At 51.4% G+C, this 22,050-nt stretch overlaps 2 protein-coding genes across 2 annotated transcripts in view; both read left to right on the top strand.

The window, feature by feature from the left end:
- LOC311185510 (keratin, type II cytoskeletal 6B-like) overlaps window positions 1-7,681 on the top strand; it is a gene marked incomplete at both ends in the record, with an annotated part of 110,172 nt that extends 102,491 nt beyond the window's left edge. Inside the window, 9 exons of the mRNA XM_084256135.1 lie at window positions 3,774-3,842; window positions 4,659-4,873; window positions 5,216-5,276; window positions 5,421-5,516; window positions 5,629-5,793; window positions 6,247-6,372; window positions 6,863-7,083; window positions 7,328-7,362; window positions 7,461-7,681. Of these exons, the coding sequence (XP_084112261.1) occupies window positions 3,774-3,842; window positions 4,659-4,873; window positions 5,216-5,276; window positions 5,421-5,516; window positions 5,629-5,793; window positions 6,247-6,372; window positions 6,863-7,083; window positions 7,328-7,362; window positions 7,461-7,681 (1,209 nt within the window). The remainder of the gene's footprint in view (window positions 1-3,773; window positions 3,843-4,658; window positions 4,874-5,215; window positions 5,277-5,420; window positions 5,517-5,628; window positions 5,794-6,246; window positions 6,373-6,862; window positions 7,084-7,327; window positions 7,363-7,460) is intronic.
- Window positions 7,682-15,606: 7,925 nt separating this feature from the next.
- LOC311185658 (keratin, type II cytoskeletal 6B-like) lies at window positions 15,607-19,926 on the top strand (the record flags this gene model as incomplete). Its single annotated transcript, XM_084256362.1, has 9 exons — window positions 15,607-16,122; window positions 16,949-17,163; window positions 17,506-17,566; window positions 17,712-17,807; window positions 17,920-18,084; window positions 18,506-18,631; window positions 19,122-19,342; window positions 19,573-19,607; window positions 19,706-19,926. 9 exons carry the CDS (start codon window positions 15,607-15,609, stop codon window positions 19,924-19,926), a joined length of 1,656 nt encoding a protein of 551 aa, XP_084112488.1.
- Between the last annotated feature and the right edge of the window lie 2,124 nt (window positions 19,927-22,050).

Here is a 22,050-nt window from a genome sequence, read left to right as displayed (position 1 = left end):
CGGTGATGGGAATGTTTTTTGAAGAAGATGTATCTTTATTTATAATCTATACATTAAAGATTACCTTTAAAATCTACCATAAGAGGGTCCTCCCTGGTGGTGTAGGGGTTATCTCAGCACCATCACGCTATCACTGCCGCAGCCTAAGTTTGATCCCTGGCCAGGGAGCTACCCACATAGTGCAGCGGACCTCTCCTTTCTCACCCGCTGCTCCCCTCAGCAGTGGATTTCAGTCTGTCTGTTCTGCTCCCCACTCTGTCTCTGGTGAATCCTCTCAAGCCCTGCTCCTCTGGCCTGTACCCCAGTTCTTGTATGCGTAAATAAATAAAAATGAATCTTAAAAATTATCTACCATAAGGGTCTCCCCGGTGGCGCAGTGGTTGAAGCCTGGGCTGCGAAGCTGCCCGCAGCCTCTGCAGCAATGGTTCGATCCCCGGCCACTGGGCGAGGGTCCCACATGGTGCACAGACCTCTCTTAACGCCTGCTGCTCCCCTCAGTAGTGTATTCCATCAGTCTGTTCTGCTCCCCGCTCTGGCTCTGGTGAATTCTCTCACCCTCCCGCACTTCTGACTGTACCCAGTGCTTGTATAAATAAAAAAAAAAAATATCTACCATGAGAGACATACTTGTGATACCAGAAATTAAAAGTGATACTTTGTGTTGCAGGTGCTATCAATGCCAAACCTGCATTGGATAACATGCTGAAGTTGGACCATCCTCTGCTGGGCTAAATGGCTGGCTATGAAGTCTCTTCATTCAGGGATGGAACTTTCTGAATGGGAGAAAATAAGTGCTGAAAGAACTGATCTGGTCACCTGTGATGTGATGACAACTGTCTCTGTGTGCACAGCCCAGACAGAGGACAGGTGAGGACCTGGCAGAGGTGAGCAGGGGACCCTGATTCCAGAGGAAAGAGAGAGCAGCCTGCTGGGCTCCCACAGAGGACAAAACTCCCTCCCTCCAAGCACTGACCACTGTTTCCTTCCGGTTGCTTGGGCAGGCACGGTGTCTGCCCTGTGCAGAGCCTTTCCAGTGAGACTATTCAAGCCCCAGCAAGCTCACAATTTGAACCACTGATCCGGTTACTCCTCTGCCTGCCTTCTGTGACTCTGATGACCTCTGGGAGCTAGGACACCCCCCTACATGGCTTCTAGGTCCTTACTAACGTGGCACAAGCCCACAGTGATGGTTTCACTTTCTTTCACCCCCTCCCCATCACACAGACACACAAGCTGCACCATATTGAACTTTCTGGGGGGTTCCTGAACACATCAAGCTTCTGCACACTTCCATTATAATCATGACATTAGCTTATCTCCCCCGAGAACGTGTGCACAGGCACTGCGACATGGTCTTCACATTGATTACCTCATGTAATGCTCAGAACACCACTGTGAGGCAGATATTATTTCATTGTCAGTTTACAGGCATATAAATTAGTAATTTGCATAAAGTAACACATGAATCTGGTTCCGAGTCTGATCGCTCTGTCTCCAGAGTCCACGCTCATAACTAGGAGTTGACAAACTTTTTCTTTAAACAGTGAAATAGCAAATTTTCTAGGTTTTGTGAGCCTTCTGCCCCCTGGTGCAGCGACTCAGGTCCCCCATTGCAGAACAAAGGCAGTGGCGGTCAGGTAGAGAGATGTCCGCATTGATGCAAGGCATCAGCTCAGGAGCCCCGCTCCCCTTCCACTCGCCAACGCTTTCTACCCCTCCTGGCACCCTCCACGCAAACCCGAAGCCTCTATCCCAAGAGGGAAGGCTGATCAGAACACGGTGGGGTGGAAGGGCAGGCTCCTTTCCCAGAACAGGGTGGAAACACCGTCCTTGGTCAGTCATTGTGCAAGCAGGGTGGAGGAAGGGAAGCTGCTTCCGTTGTCTGGGGAAGATACTTCTCCTGCCAGATGCTGAATTAGCACCTCTGGGGCGAGGAATGGTCTGTCCTGCTAGATTCTGAGCTCCCAAAACACCGAAGAGAGTTGACAGCCTATAGACAGTCACAAGAGGCTTCTTCAGGCTCGTCTCAATGGGCTGTGTCTCTCCTGCCCTGGTGGCCCATTTAACTACATGTTCTCATAAAACTGCAAGCCTGCAATTGCCTGAAGTGCGCCTGAGCCTGGGTACTTAGCGTAAGGACTGGAAAAAATGAACCTCATTCCCATTAAATCTATCACCATGCTCATTTGTAAGCCTTCACTCCCTCTGAGAAGGTGTGTAAGGGTTGGAGATTTCAAACGTTGAGATTAGAAATACAAATTTGGAAATTACATGTGACATCACCACACTTGTAAGGGCACATTGTTATGATTCATTGCTTCTATGTGCCCCTCAATGTCTGTACACACCCGTTAAGAGGTCTGATTTTTGATCTTAAGTAATGCTAAAATCTGTGGGAATAAAATGAGGTGCATTCCCTAATGATTTTTGTCTTACTTGTTTTAAATTTCTTAAGGTAAGCTCTAAGTGAATTCTAAAGCAGCCCAGAAAAAGGTGTCTATGATTCTAATTGGAAAGAATGACTTACATGATGCTCTCTCCATGAAAAAGCACACTTGGAAGCATTCGCGGGCACTGGGAAACTCTGCAGAAGGCAGGGGATGGGCACGCGGCTGGGTGATGTCTCCCGTGCGCTCAGAAACTGCCAGTTGGGCAGCTTATGAGCAGGACAGAAAGCAACTGTTGTTCTTCCAGGGTAACAATTCAGCAACTCTGTCCCTCTGGCCCTTGAATGTGGCCCCCAATGCCATGTCCAGGCTACCAAGAAGAACAGCCAGAAGTTCCAGATGGACAGGCTCAAAGAAGGTGGGAAAAGCACTGCAGGCTACTTCTTGCTCAGGCCACTGGGCAAATGTCTGTGAGCCTTCAGAGAGGTCCACCCAGATGGGAAGGGAGGTGCTGGTGAGGAGAAAACCTGTGTGGGAAGGGGGCGACAGGAGTGTCTGAGTAAGCAGAGGAAAGGAACAATTATCACAGATCAGTTCCTTGTCTCCTTTGTTTGAGAACATGACTAAGTCGTGACTTCAGTGGATTCATCTCCAGCCTATTGTGTGCGATCAAGTCAAGGCTGGAAGGCAAGAGAATTTCGTTCTGACTAAAGGAAGCCAAAAATGCAATCTTCATATTTCATGGATTTCTTGATGCGGGGGGTGACCTCACTGTTTGTAAAGCCCAACCCTTCCCAATCTGCAAGCTCACCTTCCAGGACAGCCCAGCCCACTCTCAGCATATATAAACCGCTGCCGGCGCCGGGGCTGGCACACGGCTCCTCTCAGCTCTCCCTCCAGCCTCTCACTCCTTCTGCGTCCTCCACGTGTTCAGGAACCATGAGCAGCAGATCCACCATGAGGTGCCAGAGCAGCAGCAGCCGTGGCTTCAGCGCCAGCTCGGCCAGAGTCCCCGGCACCTGCCGCTCGGGCTTCAGCAGCGCGTCCGTGTCGCGCTCCAGGGGCGGCGGGGCCTTCGGGGGAGCGTGCGGAGGGGCTGGCTTCGGCAGCCGGAGCCTGTACAACCTGGGGGGCTCCAAGAGGATCTCCATCAGCGGGGGCAGCTGCAGAATCGGAGGCGGCTATGGCTTCGGCGGGGGCGCAGGCAGCGGATTTGGCTTTGGCGGTGGAGTCGGTAGCGGCTTTGGCTTCGGCGGTGGAGCTGGTTTCGCAGGCGGCCTTGGTGGCGCCGGCTTCCCCGTGTGCCCCCCTGGAGGCATCCAAGAGGTCACCGTCAACCAGAGTCTCCTCACCCCCATGAACCTGCAAATCGACCCCACCATCCAGCGGGTGCGCACCGAGGAGCGCGAGCAGATCAAGACCCTCAACAACAAGTTCGCCTCCTTCATCGACAAGGTGAGCAGGGACCCGCCTGCGGGCAGGTGTTCCAGGGCCCATCAGGAGCGGCCCCCTCTGTCCCTGCAGGGGAGAGCGGGAGGGTGAAAGGCACAGGCCAGCCCTGGCTGCAGGCAGGAGGGCCGCACCTTGACCATCAGGCACAGGCCTGATGCGTCCTAAGAGCTCACCGCTCAAGGGTCCCTCCTTCCTGCCCTTCCATGCGCTGGGCAGAGACAGGCAATGGCAGGGAAAGGCGTAGCCTCCCCTTGCAAGGCTGTGAGAGACGGAAATGAAAATTCCAGCGGGAAATGCTTCTAGGGAAGAGGGGAGGAGAGAGAAGGGAAAATGATATCCTGCGGGGCTAGAAGGAAAGAGAAATGATGCCATTTTATAGACAGAGCCTGGACAGTAAAGGGAGGTGCTTAGGAGGAGACTCGTGGACTCAGTGGGATGACGAGATCAGAATCCAGACGTTATTTGCATTTGATTTTAATCCTGTTTCTAACATTTGACAACCGGGGACTATAAGACAAACCTCAGTAAACGGGGACACGCTATTTGCAACTTGACTGTGATAAAACTGAAAGTCAGTGGGAGGCACGAGTACCCCATCGAGAGTGAGGACACCCCAGGGGTCCCAGGTCATGGGGAGGGGGCCGAGGTGAACTTGGGATCGAGAGGAGATGGTTTTAGGGAGCAGACAGAAGGCTGAGCCGCTGGACAGGCTACTGCAGAATAACCAGCCCCAAGAGATCCCGAGGCTGCCGGGACACCCGACCACCCACATCTCTCTCCCGTGCTCTGCCTGAAACATGCCCCCTTGTGTTCCTCCAGGTGCGGTTCCTGGAGCAGCAGAACAAGGTCCTGGACACCAAGTGGACCCTGCTGCAGGAGCAGGGCACCAGGACCGTGAGGCAGAACCTGGAGCCCCTGTTTGAGCAGTACATCAGCAACCTCAGGAGGCAGCTGGACTCCATCCTGGGGGAGAGGGGCCGCCTGGACTCCGAGCTCAGGGGCATGCAGGACCTGGTGGAGGACTTCAAGAGCAAGTGAGTTCAAGGGCAGGGATGGATTCCGGTTCCGAAGCACATGCTTTGAGGCTATTGGGAGGCCGGGGCCAGTGTGGAGAACATTCTATAACAAAATGAGTCCATGAAAAACAAAGTCCCAATTATTGCCCAATACAAACCCTACCAAAGAAAAGAGACATCTAGAGGCGGCGAGGGCCATAAAAAGGGGTATACCATCTGGGGACCCCAGAATCCACCTGTGGTTACTGGCAGGAAAGCTCAGTATGGACGCGTGTTTAGGGGTGCAGGCTGGGATCCTGGGCTGGATTCCCTCTCACCCTCACCCCGGCTCATTAACGACTCATCTCTCTCTGACTCCAGATATGAAGACGAGATCAACAAGCGCACAGCAGCAGAGAATGAATTCGTGACTCTGAAGAAGGTGAGCTGAGGAAGACCTGGGGTGCACGTCCCCCAGAAGAGGACTCGTGCCCCCGCACGCGTGCCAGGGAGATGGGTGAGGAGGCCGAGAGGGGTAGGCCGGAAGGAGCGCTGTGCTGACCCCACGCTCTGGCTTATTCCCCAGGACGTGGACGCTGCCTACATGAACAAGGTTGAGCTCCAAGCCAAGGTGGACGCACTCATGGATGAGATCAACTTCCTCAGAGCCTTCTATGAGGCAGTAAGTGCCCCTGGCTGCTTACCCACAGGGCCTCTGATCAGGGTGGGAGATGTTTGAGTGGATGTCTCTGCGGAGAAGTGCAGAGGGCGTGATGCATGGTCCTGTCCCGCAGGAGCTGTCCCAGATGCAATCCCACATCTCAGACACATCCGTGGTGCTGTCCATGGACAACAACCGCTGCCTGGACCTGGACGGCATCATCGCTGAGGTCAAGGCCCAGTACGAGGAGATCGCCCAGAGGAGCCGCGCTGAGGCCGAGTCCTGGTACCAGAGCAAGGTGAGCAGGCCCTTGACACCTGCTGGGGACACCCCGGGCCCCTCCTGAAGACCAGCAGGCCACAGAGCCCACCGAAGACCTCAGCCTGGGAGCTTGATCCTCATACATGATGTGCTCCCTGCACTGGGGAGCGTTGACAGAATTGATGTGCAGGGCTGACATCAAAGGACCCCAAGGAGGAGGAAAGCTCCCATAGGCAGGGGCCTAGTGACCTCTAAATTTTTCTGACCCTTAGCTGGGGCTTACAAAAGTCACCATCCCCCCCTAGATCTCCCCATGCCTGCTCTCAGCAGGATGGTCTTCGCAGGGTGTGGCATGGCCAACGGCTCTAACACCACTTGTTCAAAATCCCCTGATAGTGCCATTAGGGCTTAAGTTTCTGAAATGTCGAGCTGTGTCACCGTCACCCCAGCAGGAGCATCTCACAGCCTCTCTCTTCTCCCCGGCCCACAGTACGAAGAGCTGCAGATGTCCGCGGGCAGACACGGCGATGACCTGCGCAACACCAAGCAGGAGATCGCTGAGCTCAACCGCATGATCCAGAGGCTGAGGTCTGAGATCGACCACGTCAAGAAGCAGGTATGGAGGGCAACTGTGGAGAGAAAGCCTCCACCGACAACGCCAGGAAAATGGTTGCCAAGATGCTCAGAAGCAAGGTGGGAAAGACAGTGTAGCGAAGACCCAGGAGGAGCTGAGTTTGCCCACGAGTGTGAGGTGGCAAGATGGCAAGTCTGAAAAGCCCCCAAGGCTGTGAGGTTTCTGTTAGTTAGTGGGGCACCCAGGGGAGCATGCTCAGGGCCCTGGAGTGGCTGGGAGACAACACTCGACAAGCAGGTCCATCTCCTGCAAGCCGACTGGTGTGTGTCCTCTGGAGTGTGGGCCATGACCACCATCCCTGTGCCCACGTGGGTCTCATCAGAAAGGGGTGGTTCTCTCTCGTGGCTCAGACAAGACTGGGCAGAACGAAGCTGCTCTCTGGTCTCTAGTGTCTCGCTCAGCTGCAAAGGAGAGCCCCAGTGGGTCTCCTGTGAGCCACTCTGAGAAGTGCCCCCGTCTGTCCCCCTCCCAGTGCGCCAACCTGCAGTCCTCCATCGCCGACGCCGAGCAGCGCGGGGAGATGGCCATCAAGGATGCCAAGGGCAAGCTGATGGAGCTGGAGGACGCCCTGCAGAAGGCCAAGCAGGACATGGCCCGCATGCTGCGCGAGTACCAGGAGCTCATGAACACCAAGCTGGCCCTGGACGTGGAGATCGCCACCTACAGGAAGCTGCTGGAGGGCGAGGAGTGCAGGTGGGCACCTCCCAGGAGCCCCTGGAGCCTCTGGCTGGAGCCTCTGGCTGGAGCCTCTGGCTGGAGCCCAGGAAGGCAGCCAGGGAGCCCCAGCTCAGGGCATCTGGTCCTGGCTTAACCGCTGCCCCCAGAGAGACAGTCCCAGCCAGTGTGCGGGGCTGTCCCGGCCTCCCCCAGCCGCCCCCAGCCGCCCCCATGTCAGTAGTGGCCTCTGAGGTCTCACCCGAGTCTCCCCCTCTCCTAGGCTGAGTGGAGAAGGCGTCGGACAAGTCAACATCTGTAAGTACCTTTGGGCCCCCCCAGCCCGCCCGCCCGCGTGCTCTCGTGCCGCCTCGGGCCCCCGCGGGCTCACGTGTCCTTTTCCCCTGTCCCCGCAGCCGTGGTGCAGTCCACCGGCTCCAGCAGCTATGGCGGCGCCGCGGGTCTCGGCGGCGGCCTGTGCCTGGGCGGAGGCAGCAGCGGCTACTCCTATGGCAGCGGCCAAGGCCTGAGCGGTGGCTTCAGCTCCAGCAGCGGCAGAGGCATGGGGGCCAGCTTCTGCTCCACCAGCAAGTACGCCACCACCTCGTCCTCCAGCAGGAGGAACTACAAGCACTGAGGCCTCCGGGGGGTCTCGTGCCCCAGTGTCCCAGGCCCCTCTGTCCCTGCGTCCCTCTCTCCTCAGGCAGCTCTGCTCCCCCGTCGTCTCACACTCTCCCTCTCCGAGCTCCCACTGAAGCTCCACGGGCCCCATTTCTCCCGTGTCCCTGCCTGCTGCCCCCGAGCTCCCCCGGGCCCCGACAGACCGCACCTGGCCCTGCTCCAGGACAGGGGCCTCCCTTGGTTTCACCAGACCTGTCATCCCCCCTCTTAGCCGTGGTGGGACCCCCCAGCAGTGCTCATGGACGTGCCCGTGGCAGCCCGTGATGCAGCGTCTCTCCCGTGTGGTTCCCACTGCTCTGTGCGCTCTCGGAATTGCTCAATAAAGCAGACTCATGTGTAAATGCACGGTTTTGTCTTCTTTTCCTGCCACCGCGTTGGCTGTCAAGCCTGACAAATGCCTGTTCATGTATGAAAGATACTGTCTGTGTTTCACTCTCTCAGAGTGAGAGCAACCAACATTTGGCACTGGGGTCAGATCCAAGCAAACTCTGCGAAGAAGAGCGGGCGGGATCAGTCCTCTGTCAGTGTAAAGTCTGATTTGACTGCCCGTGACAAGCTCTAGGAGCTCGTTCTCTCTGACTTGGTCTAAGCTGTGCCTCCTCCTCCTGCCCCAGTGGTTACCCCACAGCACTCAGAAACATATAATGACTCAATCAGAGCAACAGAATATTGATAGGAGATATTTGATTTAACTTACAATTTGTCTTGCGAAACTAAGAGTCTTGTCTGACAACATGTCTCAGCAGTGATTAATATATGCAACTTCCTAATTGCATTTGTTCTTCTAGGTATGTGTCCCAAGGAAATAGTAAAAATGCAGGAGGGCATATGTACACTCATGTGAATCTAAATAATCTTCACAATATAAAAAGATGTAAACGTCAGAGCTGGTCAAACCAAGGATTCAGACTCAGGCACTCGCTCAGATCCTTAGTTCTGAATTTAGAAGACTCAACAAGAATGGAAATTCCCTCTTTCTCACACCATATAACCTCTCGATTAGACTCAAAAAACTGAGTCCTTTCTGCTTGATCGAGACCGTGCATCCTCTCCTGGGTGTGCCCTGGCCTGCCCTGACTGTGGATGGGTCAGGGAAACTCAGCATGCAGTGCTACTCACCTGTCAACTTCTGATTCCTGAGGCTCAGTCACTGCACTAGTATTTTCTCCATGCCACTGATCCCCAGGGTCTCCCGCCACAAATAAACTTTCTTGGACTCGTTAATTTCCATGGGTGCGTCTGCCTCCTGCTGTATCAGTATCCTGCTGTGTCCTGTGCTACAAGTCCTAGCAGCTGAGGCCTCTTAGCAGCAACCTGCAGGTAAATCCAGCACCCAGATCCTGGTCTAACACCATCACCTGCTATTAGGGTGTTGGTGAGTTTTATGTGTCAACTTGGCAAGAACACAAGGTGTGAAGCTATTTGGTCAAAAATTATTATCTGTGTTTCTGTGAGGATATTCTTTTTTTTTTTTTAAGATTTATTTATTTATATAAGAACTGGCACACAGGCCTGATGTGCAGGGGATGAGAGGATTCACCAGAGACAGAGTGGGGAACAGAACAGGCAGAAAGACTGAAATACACTGCTGAGGGGAGCAGTGGGCGAGACAGAAGAGGTCTGCTGCACCTTGTGGGTATCTCCCTGGTCGGCCAGGATGGACCCACACTGCAGAGGCTGTGGATAGCTTCACAGCAACCGCCTGCGCCACCAGGGAGGCCCTGTGAAGATATTCTTAAATGGGATTAACATTTAAATTGGTCCAACTGAGTAATATTCCATGGTGTATGTGTACCACATCTTCTTGATCCAGTCATCTATTTTTGGGCATTTGGGCTGTTTCCAAAGCTTAGCTATTGTAAACAGTGCTGCTATAAACATAGGGGTGCAGGTGCTCTTTGGAATTGATGTTTCTGTGTCCTTTGGGTAAATACCTAGGAGTGGAATTGCTGGATCCTATGGAAGCTCTATGTTTAGTAGGTCCAGAAATCTCCACACAGCTCTCCATAGTGGTTGGACCAGTTTGCACTCCCACCAACAGTGTAGAAGAGTTCCTTTTTCTCCACAACCTCGCCAACATTAAACACATGCAATTTGCAGCAACATGGATGGCGCTGGAAGGGATCATGCTCAGCAAAATAAGCCAAAAAGAAAAAGAAAAATACCGGATAGTCTCACTCATAGCAGGAATCTAGAAAACTTAAATAAGGGACCAGGAAAATGAATAACTATAAGAAAGTGAAACTCAAAATCAACAAAAAACTATGAAACAGAGACACTTTTTGGGGGGTGGGGGCCGGGAGGGGAAGGATTGGGGTCAGAATGGGGAGTTTGCAATTGTATGGGGGAATATAAAAATAAAATTTATTATTTAAAAAAAATAAGCCAGAAAGAAAAAGAAAAAAAAATAAAACTAAGGAAATATGAAAAAAAAAAAAAGTAAAATAAATAAATAAATAAATAAATTGGTCCAGCTGAGTAAGGTGGATTGCTCTTGACAAGGTGGGTTGGTTTCATTTACTCAGATGAAAGCCTGAAAAGAACAAAAACCTGGTCCTCCCCTAAACACAATAGAGTTCTTTTGCAGCACAGCCTTTAAAATGGGACTCTGGCTCTTACTGGTTCTGCAACAGCTTGTGGGCCTTCAGATTACAGATTTTGAACATGCCAGCCTCTATTCCATAACCACATGAGTCAGTTCCACGTAATCTCTCTCTCTCTCTCTCTTCCCTTTTGTCTACACTGCTCTGTAGAATCCTGACAAATACTGTAATGAAGATTCTCTTACTGCGAATGAAGGGAAAATAACAGATTCTCAGAGCAGGGTGGAAGTGGGGAATCTAGCACAGCCTTCATTGCTAAATTGTAAGGAAATAATCAAAAAACTAACGGAAAGAGCTACAGTGGTCATCTTGAACAATTTGATCCATAAATAAATAATCTAACAAATAGGTATATTAATTATTAGTTTATAACCCATACTGACAGAAGTCAAGTAGTAAATAAATTAATCAGAGGATAGAAAACTCTCAAGCAGACACATTGTAACTTATTTACATAAGTGCATCCCCCTGAGGATGTAGAGAATAACTCCTTCCCTGTCAGTGTGGGCCATGGATAATGACTTCCTTCCAAAGAACAGTAGGGAAAGTGGGTAAAAGAATACAGTAGAGAAATCTGACAAATCCTTCCTTGACCAGCGAAGCTTGATCAAGATTAACACCAACAGTGGTCAGTCATGTTGATAGCACGTGATATCATGTGATTATAATGACACATGAACCCTGGGGTCTTCTTTTCCAAGCCCCAGAACCCCAGTCTAATCATGAGAAAAACCCATCAGACAAAGCCGGTTTGTGGACATCTATAAAATCCCCGACGGGCACGCTTGAAAACTCTCAAGACTATCCAAACAAAGAAAGTCTGACAAATTGTCTCAGCCAAGAGGAGTCTCAGGAGATATAACTAAAAGGTAGTGTGGTATCCCGGGTGAGATTCTGGAACAAGACAGAGCCCTGGGAAAAAGCTAAGGCCTGTGACTTAAGGCAATCTGGACTGGTTAGTAATAACATATTTCTGTGGATTCCTTCATTGGGATGGATGCACCATATGAATATGAAGTATTACTAATAGGGAAACTGGGTGTGGTGAGTGTCCAGGACCTTTCTGCAGGCGTTTCACAATATTTGGTAAGTGTAAACCTATTCTAAAATAAAATAAAAAGTTTATTCTCATCACTCTTTCAAGGAAAACTTAAGGTATGGGACTAAATGTGAATTTAGTCTGAATTTTTAGGGAGCACTAATTTTGTAAACAATGTGACAAAAATACTAAGGTGGAGCCATATATGAGTGAAGGATACAGTTGCTAAAAGAATAGTATTAATTATCTCAAGTTGCCATAAACTCAAGTACAGGCCTCACCGGCAAGTGTTGTCTGTGCCTCTGTCTTTGAACACCTCACAGCCTCGTTCCTTTGACCTTTGACAGCCCTCTAGTAATCCCCTAATCAGCCTTTACTAGAGAAGGTTCTGCTTGTCCCTGGGGCCCTAACGTGCCGTGAGGATTCCACCTGGTGATGAAAAGCAGCTCTCCCCTTCAAGTGCCACCCTCCGTCTTCTCCAAGCCAAACATTTTTTTGAAATTGTGAGTGAGGTTGAAGCTGTTCTCTCACCAAAACATTTTTAGAGTCTGAGCACCAAGAATTGTGAATTTATCTAGTGACAGGTTCCCTCTGGCTCTAGAAAGTAGGGGTGGTGGCCTCCCTGGTGGCGCAAGAGGTTAAGCACAGCACTGTGACGCTATTGACAGCCACTGCGGCACGAGTTCGATCCCCAGCCAGGGAGGAGGGTCCCACATGGCACACAGACCTCTCCTGCCGCCCGCTGCTCCCCTCAGCAGTGTACTTCGGTCCTTCTGCCTGTTCTGCTCCCCGCTCTGGCTCTGGTGAATTCTCTCACCCTCCCGCGCTTCTGACTGTACCCAGTGCTTGTATAGATAAATAAATAACTCTTAAAAAAAAAAAGAGAACTATCAGTCTCAATCGAAGAGGAAGGGCAAAGATAATGTGTTTTCAAGAAGTTAAAAAGAGAGAGAATAAAATAGCGATCTTATTCAAGGAAATAATAATTGACTACTTCCTAAATCTAAGGAAAGACATAAACGTGGATGTCCATGAAGCTGAAAGAACTCTCGAATCTCTAAATACAAAATAACTTCACCAAGTCGCAGCAATTCAAATTATCAAAAGTCAAAGATAAAGAAAAAATACTAAAGGCTGTTAAAGAATAGGAAAATGAATGTAACATACAAAAGAAACTTGATCTGGATCTTTTCAATTTTTTCCACAAATATTCTCAAGGCTAGAAGATGCACAATGATGCGTCCAGAATCCTAAATCATATGACATTTTAAATACAGCTATATGAATTATAAGTTTCTGAATTTAACCTGCTGGTCTTACCCCAAAATAATGAGAACAAGAAATAAAAGGTAAGCCCCATCTTCAACCACCAAAAGGAAAAAATCTTAAAATTCCTAAATAAAAAAAGAAGAATATTCTCACATAGAAATACAAACACAGGTATTAGGAACTCTGAGAGGAGCTGCCCACAACTGCAGATCTCACAGAAACCCCATAGGAGAACCCTTTCAGACAAACAAATCTGAACCAAATCCAGTAACCACCACCAACGCCAGACAAAGCCCCGGAGGTTCTGCTACAACCTGCTGCCCACTGTTGACTCATGGGACTCATACTAAGTCCTTGTAAGTGACACTTCCTCGGGTGCAAATTGAAGAATCTGTCCTTGTGACAGTCAGAACTGGGTGTGCCAGCTGGAGGCAGGACCCTATTTGTCATGAAGTTTCAAAAAACTGCAGAGGGGTTGAAGAAGGAATCAGAGCCAAGGTCTACTGGCAACATTTTGTTGCTGAGCCAAGAAAGCAGGAAAATTGCCAATTGTGAGCAATTCTGCAGTGATCATTGCTGGCTAAAAGAAGTATTCATGCGCCGTGTGTCATAATAAGAATACCTGTCAGCCTGGATGTGGTCCTGGCCTCTCCTCCCAGGAGCTTCCTATAAATGGTAGGTCCAGAGGGAACTCCCCGCTTTCAAAGATGAGCTCCAGCCAGAAGGCAACCACTCAGGAGCCACAGATGGTACCATACATTCAAAAAAAAAAGTAAACTACAGGAAAAGCAAAAGGCACATGAAGAGCTCTCATTAGAAAAAGTCGCAATGAAATACTATCCAAAAATTCATAAGGGAGGGAGCAAATGGCAATGTAGTGTGACAATACAAGGTGAGACATTAGCTGGCAGAGTTCAGAAAAGAAGTAGGAAAACAAAATAAAGTCAGAATGGGAATGAAGGCTGAGTTGAAAACTGCCCAAGGAGGGGAAAAAAAAAACAAACGGCTTAATGCACAACATCAAGTGGTTATGAAATAATCAAGAACTTAAAGAGAGTCAAGAGAAAGCATGGGAACCAAAGGAGGCACAGCACAAGAATAATTAGGAAAAAAGGGTATGTGTGTTGCATACATACAATATTGAATATATAAAATAGACACATTACACCTGTATGTAATTCACTTATTTATTAATATACTTTTCATAAATATGGGCTTGCACTTTACATATACACTCTGCCTTTTGCTCTCTCTACTTCTTTCTTTTACACACACATACACACACACACACACCACAAAAAGCACAGAAACATCTGCATGTAAAGTTATATACATTCTTGTCTCTATTTATAGAAAATGGATGGCTGGGAATGGCTTTGAGCACGTATTTTGTTCCTTAAAAACATATTACTTTTTAAATTTTATATATTTTTACATCATTTTTCATTTTTGCACAATGTATGCATTTTCATCTTGGTTATAGTCCCCATACAATTCCCACCACTCTTATGAAAACGTATTACTTTTTTAGCTTCTAAATATATAAACAAGTGTATCAAGAACAAAATCTGAAGCAGAAGTAGTCATTCTACTACATGTCTATCTGGAAAATTCAAACAAAAAGTTTATAACACTTGTAGTTTTACTATCAGTTTATAAGCTACACACCGGACACAGTGGCATGTTAAGTGAGACACCATGAGCTTGCAATCAGAAAAATCTGAAGACTGAAAAGCAGCAGAGGACAAATAACCTTTTTTTGACAAATAAATTGCTAGGGGTAAAATTAGAGGGGATTTAATTATTTGAAAGTCGTATTATTTTTTAAAGATTTATTTATGCATACAAGAGCTGAGGTGCAGTCCAGAGGTATGGGGGGGTGTGACAGATTCACCAGAGACAGAGTGGGGAGCAGAGCAGACGAATCTACTGAAATACACTGCCGAGAGGGGAAGCAGGCAAGACAGGAAAGGTCTGCTGTGCCATGTGGGTAGCTCCCTGGCAAGGGGTCAAAATTGCGCTGCAGTGGCTGCGGATAGCTTCATAGGCTTCATCGTGCTGAGACGTAACCCCTTGCACCACCAGGGAGGCCACTGAAAGTCATATTATTAAAAGACATTTCATAAAAAACAAAATGTATGGAACCTGAGTATTAAATACATGCTACACAAAGAAGGATACTTGAAGATTTCATAAGCACTTAATGACATTAATGAATATGTAAATTTTAAGAATTAAAAATAGTATATTGGTTATACTTTTAAAAGTGTATCACTGGGATATAAATATTGAATTATAGATGAAGGCATATGACCTCCAGGTTTGGTTTTGAAGTATTACAGGGTTTTTAGGAATAATGGAGAAATAAGGATAGACATGATATAAATTTTATAAGATTGAATGAGAGGTAGACAGGGAGTCAGGAGTTATGATTCTACTTCTCTACCCCTGTAAAATTTTTCATAAAAGGAAAAACAAGTCATGCTAAGCATTATGAATCATTGAGAAAAAAATGATAATCTGTCACTTAAGGCACACGCAATACATTACCGTTGATTCCCATATCCCTGCCGGGTAAACCACAGGTGGCCGAGGAGAACATTTACTATATTATGATACAATAACAGGTAAATACTTTGTCAGAAATAGTGAGTAATACCGAAGGCACTGAATTGAGAATAGTCTTATTGTACTGACATCAAGTCAAAGCTGGAAGGCAAAAGAAATTTTCCCTGACTAAAGGAAGCCAAAAATGCAATCTTCGTATTTCATAATTTTTCTGCTAATCCAGATGTGACCTCACTGTGTGTCAGGCCCAACCCTTCCCAATCTGCAAGCTCACCTTCCAGGACAGCCCAGCCCACTCTCAGCATATATAAACCGCTGCCGGTGCCGGGGCTGGCACACGGCTCCTCTCAGCTCTCCCTCCAGCCTCTCACTCCTTCTGCATCCTCCACGTGTTCAGGAACCATGAGCAGCAGATCCACCATGAGGTGCCAGAGCAGCAGCAGCCGTGGCTTCAGCGCCAGCTCGGCCAGAGTCCCCGGCACCTGCCGCTCGGGCTTCAGCAGCGCGTCCGTGTCGCGCTCCAGGGGCGGCGGGGCCTTCGGGGGAGCGTGCGGAGGGGCTGGCTTCGGCAGCCGGAGCCTGTACAACCTGGGGGGCTCCAAGAGGATCTCCATCAGCGGGGGCAGCTGCAGAATCGGAGGCGGCTATGGCTTCGGCGGGGGCGCAGGCAGCGGATTTGGCTTTGGCGGTGGAGTCGGTAGCGGCTTTGGCTTCGGCGGTGGAGCTGGTTTCGCAGGCGGCCTTGGTGGCGCCGGCTTCCCCGTGTGCCCCCCTGGAGGCATCCAAGAGGTCACCGTCAACCAGAGTCTCCTCACCCCCATGAACCTGCAAATCGACCCCACCATCCAGCGGGTGCGCACCGAGGAGCGCGAGCAGATCAAGACCCTCAACAACAAGTTCGCCTCCTTCATCGACAAGGTGAGCAGGGACCCGCCTGCGGGCAGGTGTTCCAGGGCCCATCAGGAGCGCCTCTGTCCCTGCAGGGGAGAGCGGGAGGGTGAAAGGCACAGGCCAGCCCTGGCTGCAGGCAGGAGGGCCGCACCTTGACCATCAGGCACAGGCCTGATGCGTCCTAAGAGCTCACCGCTCAAGGGTCCCTCCTTCCTGCCCTTCCATGCGCTGGGCAGAGACAGGCAATGGCAGGGAAAGGCGTAGCCTCCCCTTGCAAGGCTGTGAGAGACGGAAATGAAAATTCCAGCGGGAAATGCTTCTAGGGAAGAGGGAGGAGAGAGAAGGGAAAATGATCTCCTGTGGGACTAGAAGGAAAGAGAAATGATGCCATTTTATAGACAGAGCATGGACAGTAAAGGGAGATGCTTAGGAGGAGACTCGTGGACTCAGTGGGATGACTAGATCAGAATCCAGTTGTTATTTGCACTTGATTTTAATCCTGTTTCTAACATTTGACAACCGGGGACTACAGGACAAACCACAGAAGAGCCCTGATCAATAAACAGGGACACGCTGTTTGCAACTTGACTGTGATAAAACTGAAAGTCAGTGGGAAGCACAAGTACCCCATCGAGAGTGAGGACACCCCAGAGGTCCCAGGTCATGGGGAGGGGGCCGAGGTGAACTTGGGATCGAGAGGAGATGGTTTTGGGGAGCAGACAGAAGGCTGAGCTGCTGGACAGGCTACTGCAGAATAACCAGCCCCAAGAGATCCCCAGGCTGCCGGGACACCCGACCACACACATCTCTCTCCCGGGCTCTGCCTGAAACATGCCCCCTTGTGTTCCTCCAGGTGCGGTTCCTGGAGCAGCAGAACAAGGTCCTGGACACCAAGTGGGCCCTGCTGCAGGAGCAGGGCACCAGGACCGTGAGGCAGAACCTGGAGCCCCTGTTCGAGCAGTACATCAGCAACCTCAGGAGGCAGCTGGACTCCATCCTGGGGGAGAGGGGCCGCCTGGACTCCGAGCTCAGGGGCATGCAGGACCTGGTGGAGGACTTCAAGAGCAAGTGAGTTCAAGGGCAGGGATGGATTCCGGTTCCGAAGCACATGCTTTGAGGCTATTGGGAGGCCGGGGCCAGTGTGGAGAACATTCTATAACAAAATGAGTCCATGAAAAACAAAGTCCCAATTATTGCCCAATACAAACCCTACCAAAGAAAAGAGACATCTAGAGGCGGCAAGGGCCATAAAAAGGGGTACACCATCTGGGGACCCCAGAATCCACCTGTGGTTACTGGCAGGAAAGCTCAGTATGGACGCGTGTTTAGGGGTGCAGGCTGGGATCCTGGGCTGGATTCCCTCTCACCCTCACCCCGGCTCATTAACGACTCATCTCTCTCTGACTCCAGATATGAAGACGAGATCAACAAGCGCACAGCAGCAGAGAATGAATTCGTGACTCTGAAGAAGGTGAGCTGAGGAAGACCCGGGGTGCACGTCCCCCAGAAGAGGACTCGTGCCCCCGCACGCGTGCCAGGGAGATGGGTGAGGAGACCGAGAGAGGGTAGGCCGAGAGGAGCGCTGTGCTGACCCCACGCTCTGGCTTATTCCCCAGGACGTGGACGCTGCCTACATGAACAAGGTTGAGCTCCAAGCCAAGGTGGACGCACTCATGGATGAGATCAACTTCCTCAGAGCCTTCTATGAGGCAGTAAGTGCCCCTGGCTGCTTACCCACAGGGCCTCTGATCAGGGTGGGAGATGTTTGAGTGGATGTCTCTGCGGAGAAGTGCAGAGGGCGTGATGCATGGTCCTGTCCCGCAGGAGCTGTCCCAGATGCAATCCCACATCTCAGACACATCCGTGGTGCTGTCCATGGACAACAACCGCTGCCTGGACCTGGACGGCATCATCGCTGAGGTCAAGGCCCAGTACGAGGAGATCGCCCAGAGGAGCCGCGCCGAGGCCGAGTCCTGGTACCAGAGCAAGGTGAGCAGGCCCTTGACACCTGCTGGGGACACCCCGGGCCCCTCCTGAAGACCAGCAGGCCACAGAGCCCACCGAAGACCTCAGCCTGGGAGCTTGATCCTCCCACCTGATGTGCTCCCTGCACTGGGGAGCGTTGACAGAATTGATGTGCAGGGCTGACATCAAGGACCCCAAGGAGGAGGAAAGCTCCCATAGGCAGGGATCTAGTGACCTCTAAATTTTTCTGACCCTCAGCTGGGGCTTACAAAAGTCACCATCCCCCCAGAGATCTCCCCATGCCTGCTCTCAGCAGGACGGTCTGTACAGGGTGTGGCATGGCCAACGGCTCTAACACCACTTGTGCAGAATCCCCGATAATGCCATTAGGGCTTAAGTTTCTGAAAGGGCATCTCACGGCCCCTGTCCTCTCCCCGGCCCACAGTACGAAGAGCTGCAGATGTCCGCGGGCAGACACGGCGATGACCTGCGCAACACCAAGCAGGAGATCGCTGAGCTCAACCGCATGATCCAGAGGCTGAGGTCTGAGATCGACCACGTCAAGAAGCAGGTATGGAGGGCAACTGTGGAGAGAAAGCCTCCACCGACAACGCCAGGAAAATGGTTGCCAAGATGCTCAGAAGCAAGGTGGGAAAGACAGTGTAGCAAAGACCCAGGAGGAGCTGAGTTTGCCCACGAGTGTGAGGTGGCAAGATGGCAAGTCTGAAAAGCCCCCAAGGCTGTGAGGTTTCTGTTAGTTAGTGGGGCACCCAGGGGAGCATGCTCAGGGCCCTGGAGTGGCTGGGAGACAACACTCGACAAGCAGGTCCATCTCCTGCAAGCCGACTGGTGTGTGTCCTCTGGAGTGTGGGCCATGACCACCATCCCTGTGCCCACGTGGGTCTCATCAGAAAGGGGTGGTTTTCTCTCGTGGCTCAGACAAGGCTGGGCAGAACGAAGCTGCTCTCTGGTCTCTAGTGTCTCGCTCAGCTGCAAAGGAGAGCCCCAGTGGGTCTCCTGTGAGCCACTCTGAGAAGTGCCCCCGTCTGTCCCCCTCCCAGTGCGCCAACCTGCAGTCCTCCATCGCCGACGCCGAGCAGCGCGGGGAGATGGCCATCAAGGATGCCAAGGGCAAGCTGATGGAGCTGGAGGACGCCCTGCAGAAGGCCAAGCAGGACATGGCCCGCATGCTGCGCGAGTACCAGGAGCTCATGAACACCAAGCTGGCCCTGGACGTGGAGATCGCCACCTACAGGAAGCTGCTGGAGGGCGAGGAGTGCAGGTGGGCACCTCCCAGGAGCCCCTGGAGCCTCTGGCTGGAGCCTCTGGCTGGAGCCCAGGAAGGCAGCCAGGGAGCCCCAGCTCAGGGCATCTGCTCCTGGCTTAACGCTGCCCCCAGAGAGACAGTCCTAGCCAGTGTGCGGGGCTGTCCCGGCCTCCCCCAGCAGCCCCCAGCCGCCCCCAGGTCAGTAGTGGCCTCTGAGGTCTCACCCGAGTCTCCCCCTCTCCTAGGCTGAGTGGAGAAGGCGTCGGACAAGTCAACATCTGTAAGTACCTTTGGGCCCCCCCAGCCCGCCCGCCCGCGTGCTCTCGTGCCGCCTCGGGCCCCCGCGGGCTCACGTATCCTTGTCCCCTGTCCCCGCAGCCGTGGTGCAGTCCACCGGCTCCAGCAGCTATGGCGGCGCCGCGGGTCTCGGTGGCGGCCTGTGCCTGGGCGGAGGCAGCAGCGGCTACTCCTATGGCAGCGGCCAAGGCCTGAGCGGTGGCTTCAGCTCCAGCAGCGGCAGAGGCATGGGGGGCAGCTTCTGCTCCACCAGCAAGTACGCCACCACCTCGTCCTCCAGCAGGAGGAGCTACAAGCACTGAGGCCTCCGGGGGGTCTCGTGCCCCAGTGTCCCAGGCCCCTCTGTCCCTGCGTCCCTCTCTCCTCAGGCAGCTCTGCTCCCCCGTCGTCTCACACTCTCCCTCTCCGAGCTCCCACTGAAGCTCCACGGGCCCCATTTCTCCCGTGTCCCTGCCTGCTGCCCCCGTGCTCCCCGGGGCCCCGACAGACCGCACCTGGCCCTGCTCCAGGACAGGGGCCTCCCTTGGTTTCACCAGACCTGGCATCCCCCCTCTTAGCCGTGGTGGGACCCCCCAGCAGTGCTCATGGACGTGCCCGTGGCAGCCCGTGATGCAGCGTCTCTCCCGTGTGGTTCCCACTGCTCTGTGCGCTCTCGGAATTGCTCAATAAAGCAGACTCATGTGTAAATGCACGGTTTTGTCTTCTTTTCCTGCCACCGCGTTGCCTGTCAAGCCTGAGAAACCCCTGTTTATGTATGAAAGATACTTCCACGCCCCTGTCTTTCACTCTCTCTTTAAGAGTGAGAGCAACCAACATTTGGCACTGGGGTCAGATCCAAGCAAACTCTGCGAAGCAGAGCGGGCGGGATCAGTCCTCTGTCACTGTAAAGTCTGATTTGACTGCCCGTGACAAGCTCTAGGAGCTCGTTCTCTCGGACTTGGTCTAAGCTGTGCCTCCTCCTCCTGCCCCAGTGTTCACCCCAAAGCCCATAGACACATTTTACTCCATTGGAGCAAAAGAATATTGACATGGGATAAGATATTTGACTTAGAATTGTCTCCTAAATTTGTCTAAGAACATGTGTGAGCAGCAGTTTAAAAATATAATCCCTGGTTTAGTGTTGTCTTCGTTGTGACCAGTGGTTCTTGACCCTTTTATCTGAACCATCCCTTTCATTTATGAGTCTCCCTACCCGTGTGCTTCACTCCCTCTTCATGAGATACCACAGCTGGTAACTTGGCTACTGGACACTAATTTCCTTCCCAGAGCAGATGTCAATGTTTTGCAAGTGGAGTAGAAGGAATCGAATCCTCCATCACCATCTATACCACTTTGAACTGCCCTCACCAGTGATAGTAGCTTAGATGCCCTTCCTTTACCTCTCAGGCCACTTTCCCCCTGCCCCTAGGATCATCTTAAATGCCCAGTTACAGAAATATATTTCTGGCCATGCAAAGTCAAAGAACAGTTAATATGTGATTGAGATACATGCTTCTTAGATTTTACCCTATGTCTAAGAAACCTGCCTGACAGGGCCTCCCTGGTGGCTCAGGTGGTTGAGTGCTGCAGTGTGAAGCTGTTCACAGCCTTTGCAGCATGAATTCGATCCCGGCCGGCTGGGGAGATACCCACATGGCGCAGCGGACCTCTCCTTCTCACCCACTGCTCCCCTCAGCAGTGTATTTCATCAGTCAGCCTGTTCTGTTCCCCGCTCTGTCTCTGGTGAATCCTCTAACCCTCTCGCACATCTGGCCTGTACTCCAGTTCTTGTATAAATAAATAAATCTTAAAAACAAAAAACTTGCCTGACAACTTGGATCAAGAAAAATTAAAAGATGCATCGTTCTGAACTTAATATACATACCCTTGAAATGTGTCCTGAGGAACTAGCACGCATGCATAATTGTGCATGTGTAAAGATGTTGGTTTCAACCTCTTCATGACAAGGACAATTGGAACCAGCAGATCTTGTCAAATTAGGGGCCCAAAGATTGGGGCATCAACCTGGGATGATGTTTTCTTGAAGTGTGAAGGTAAAGCAAGAATGACAATAGCCACATTCTCATCTCTGGAGACTCTCGTGGGCAAATGGAGTCCTCGGTGCTCAGACGACACCCCCCACCCCCCGCCACATGTCCTTCTGGTGTCCTGACCTCTGTGGATAGGAAATGAAAACTCAGGACACAGCCCAAGGGCATCATGGCACTCGTGTTGTTTCCTGGCCACACAAGTCCCTGTGTCCCCAGGCGCGATAATTGTGCCCCCAGCCCCCAAGTCTCACAGAGGGAAGTTTTCTTGGGTTCCATCACCTATAGGGGGTACACTTGGATCCTGCTGTGTCGGTATCTTGCTATGTTCACCAGGTCCCACAGGTATGAGGGCTTCTCACTCGTAGTAATAGCTCCTTTACTCTGCCCAGAACTTTC

Source organism: Talpa europaea (assembly GCF_964194135.1).
Source record: "Talpa europaea genome assembly, chromosome: 15".
Taxonomy (NCBI): Eukaryota; Metazoa; Chordata; class Mammalia; order Eulipotyphla; family Talpidae; genus Talpa; species Talpa europaea.
The sequence above is the reverse complement of the archived record's forward strand: the minus strand, read 5'-3'. Positions and strand labels throughout refer to the sequence as shown.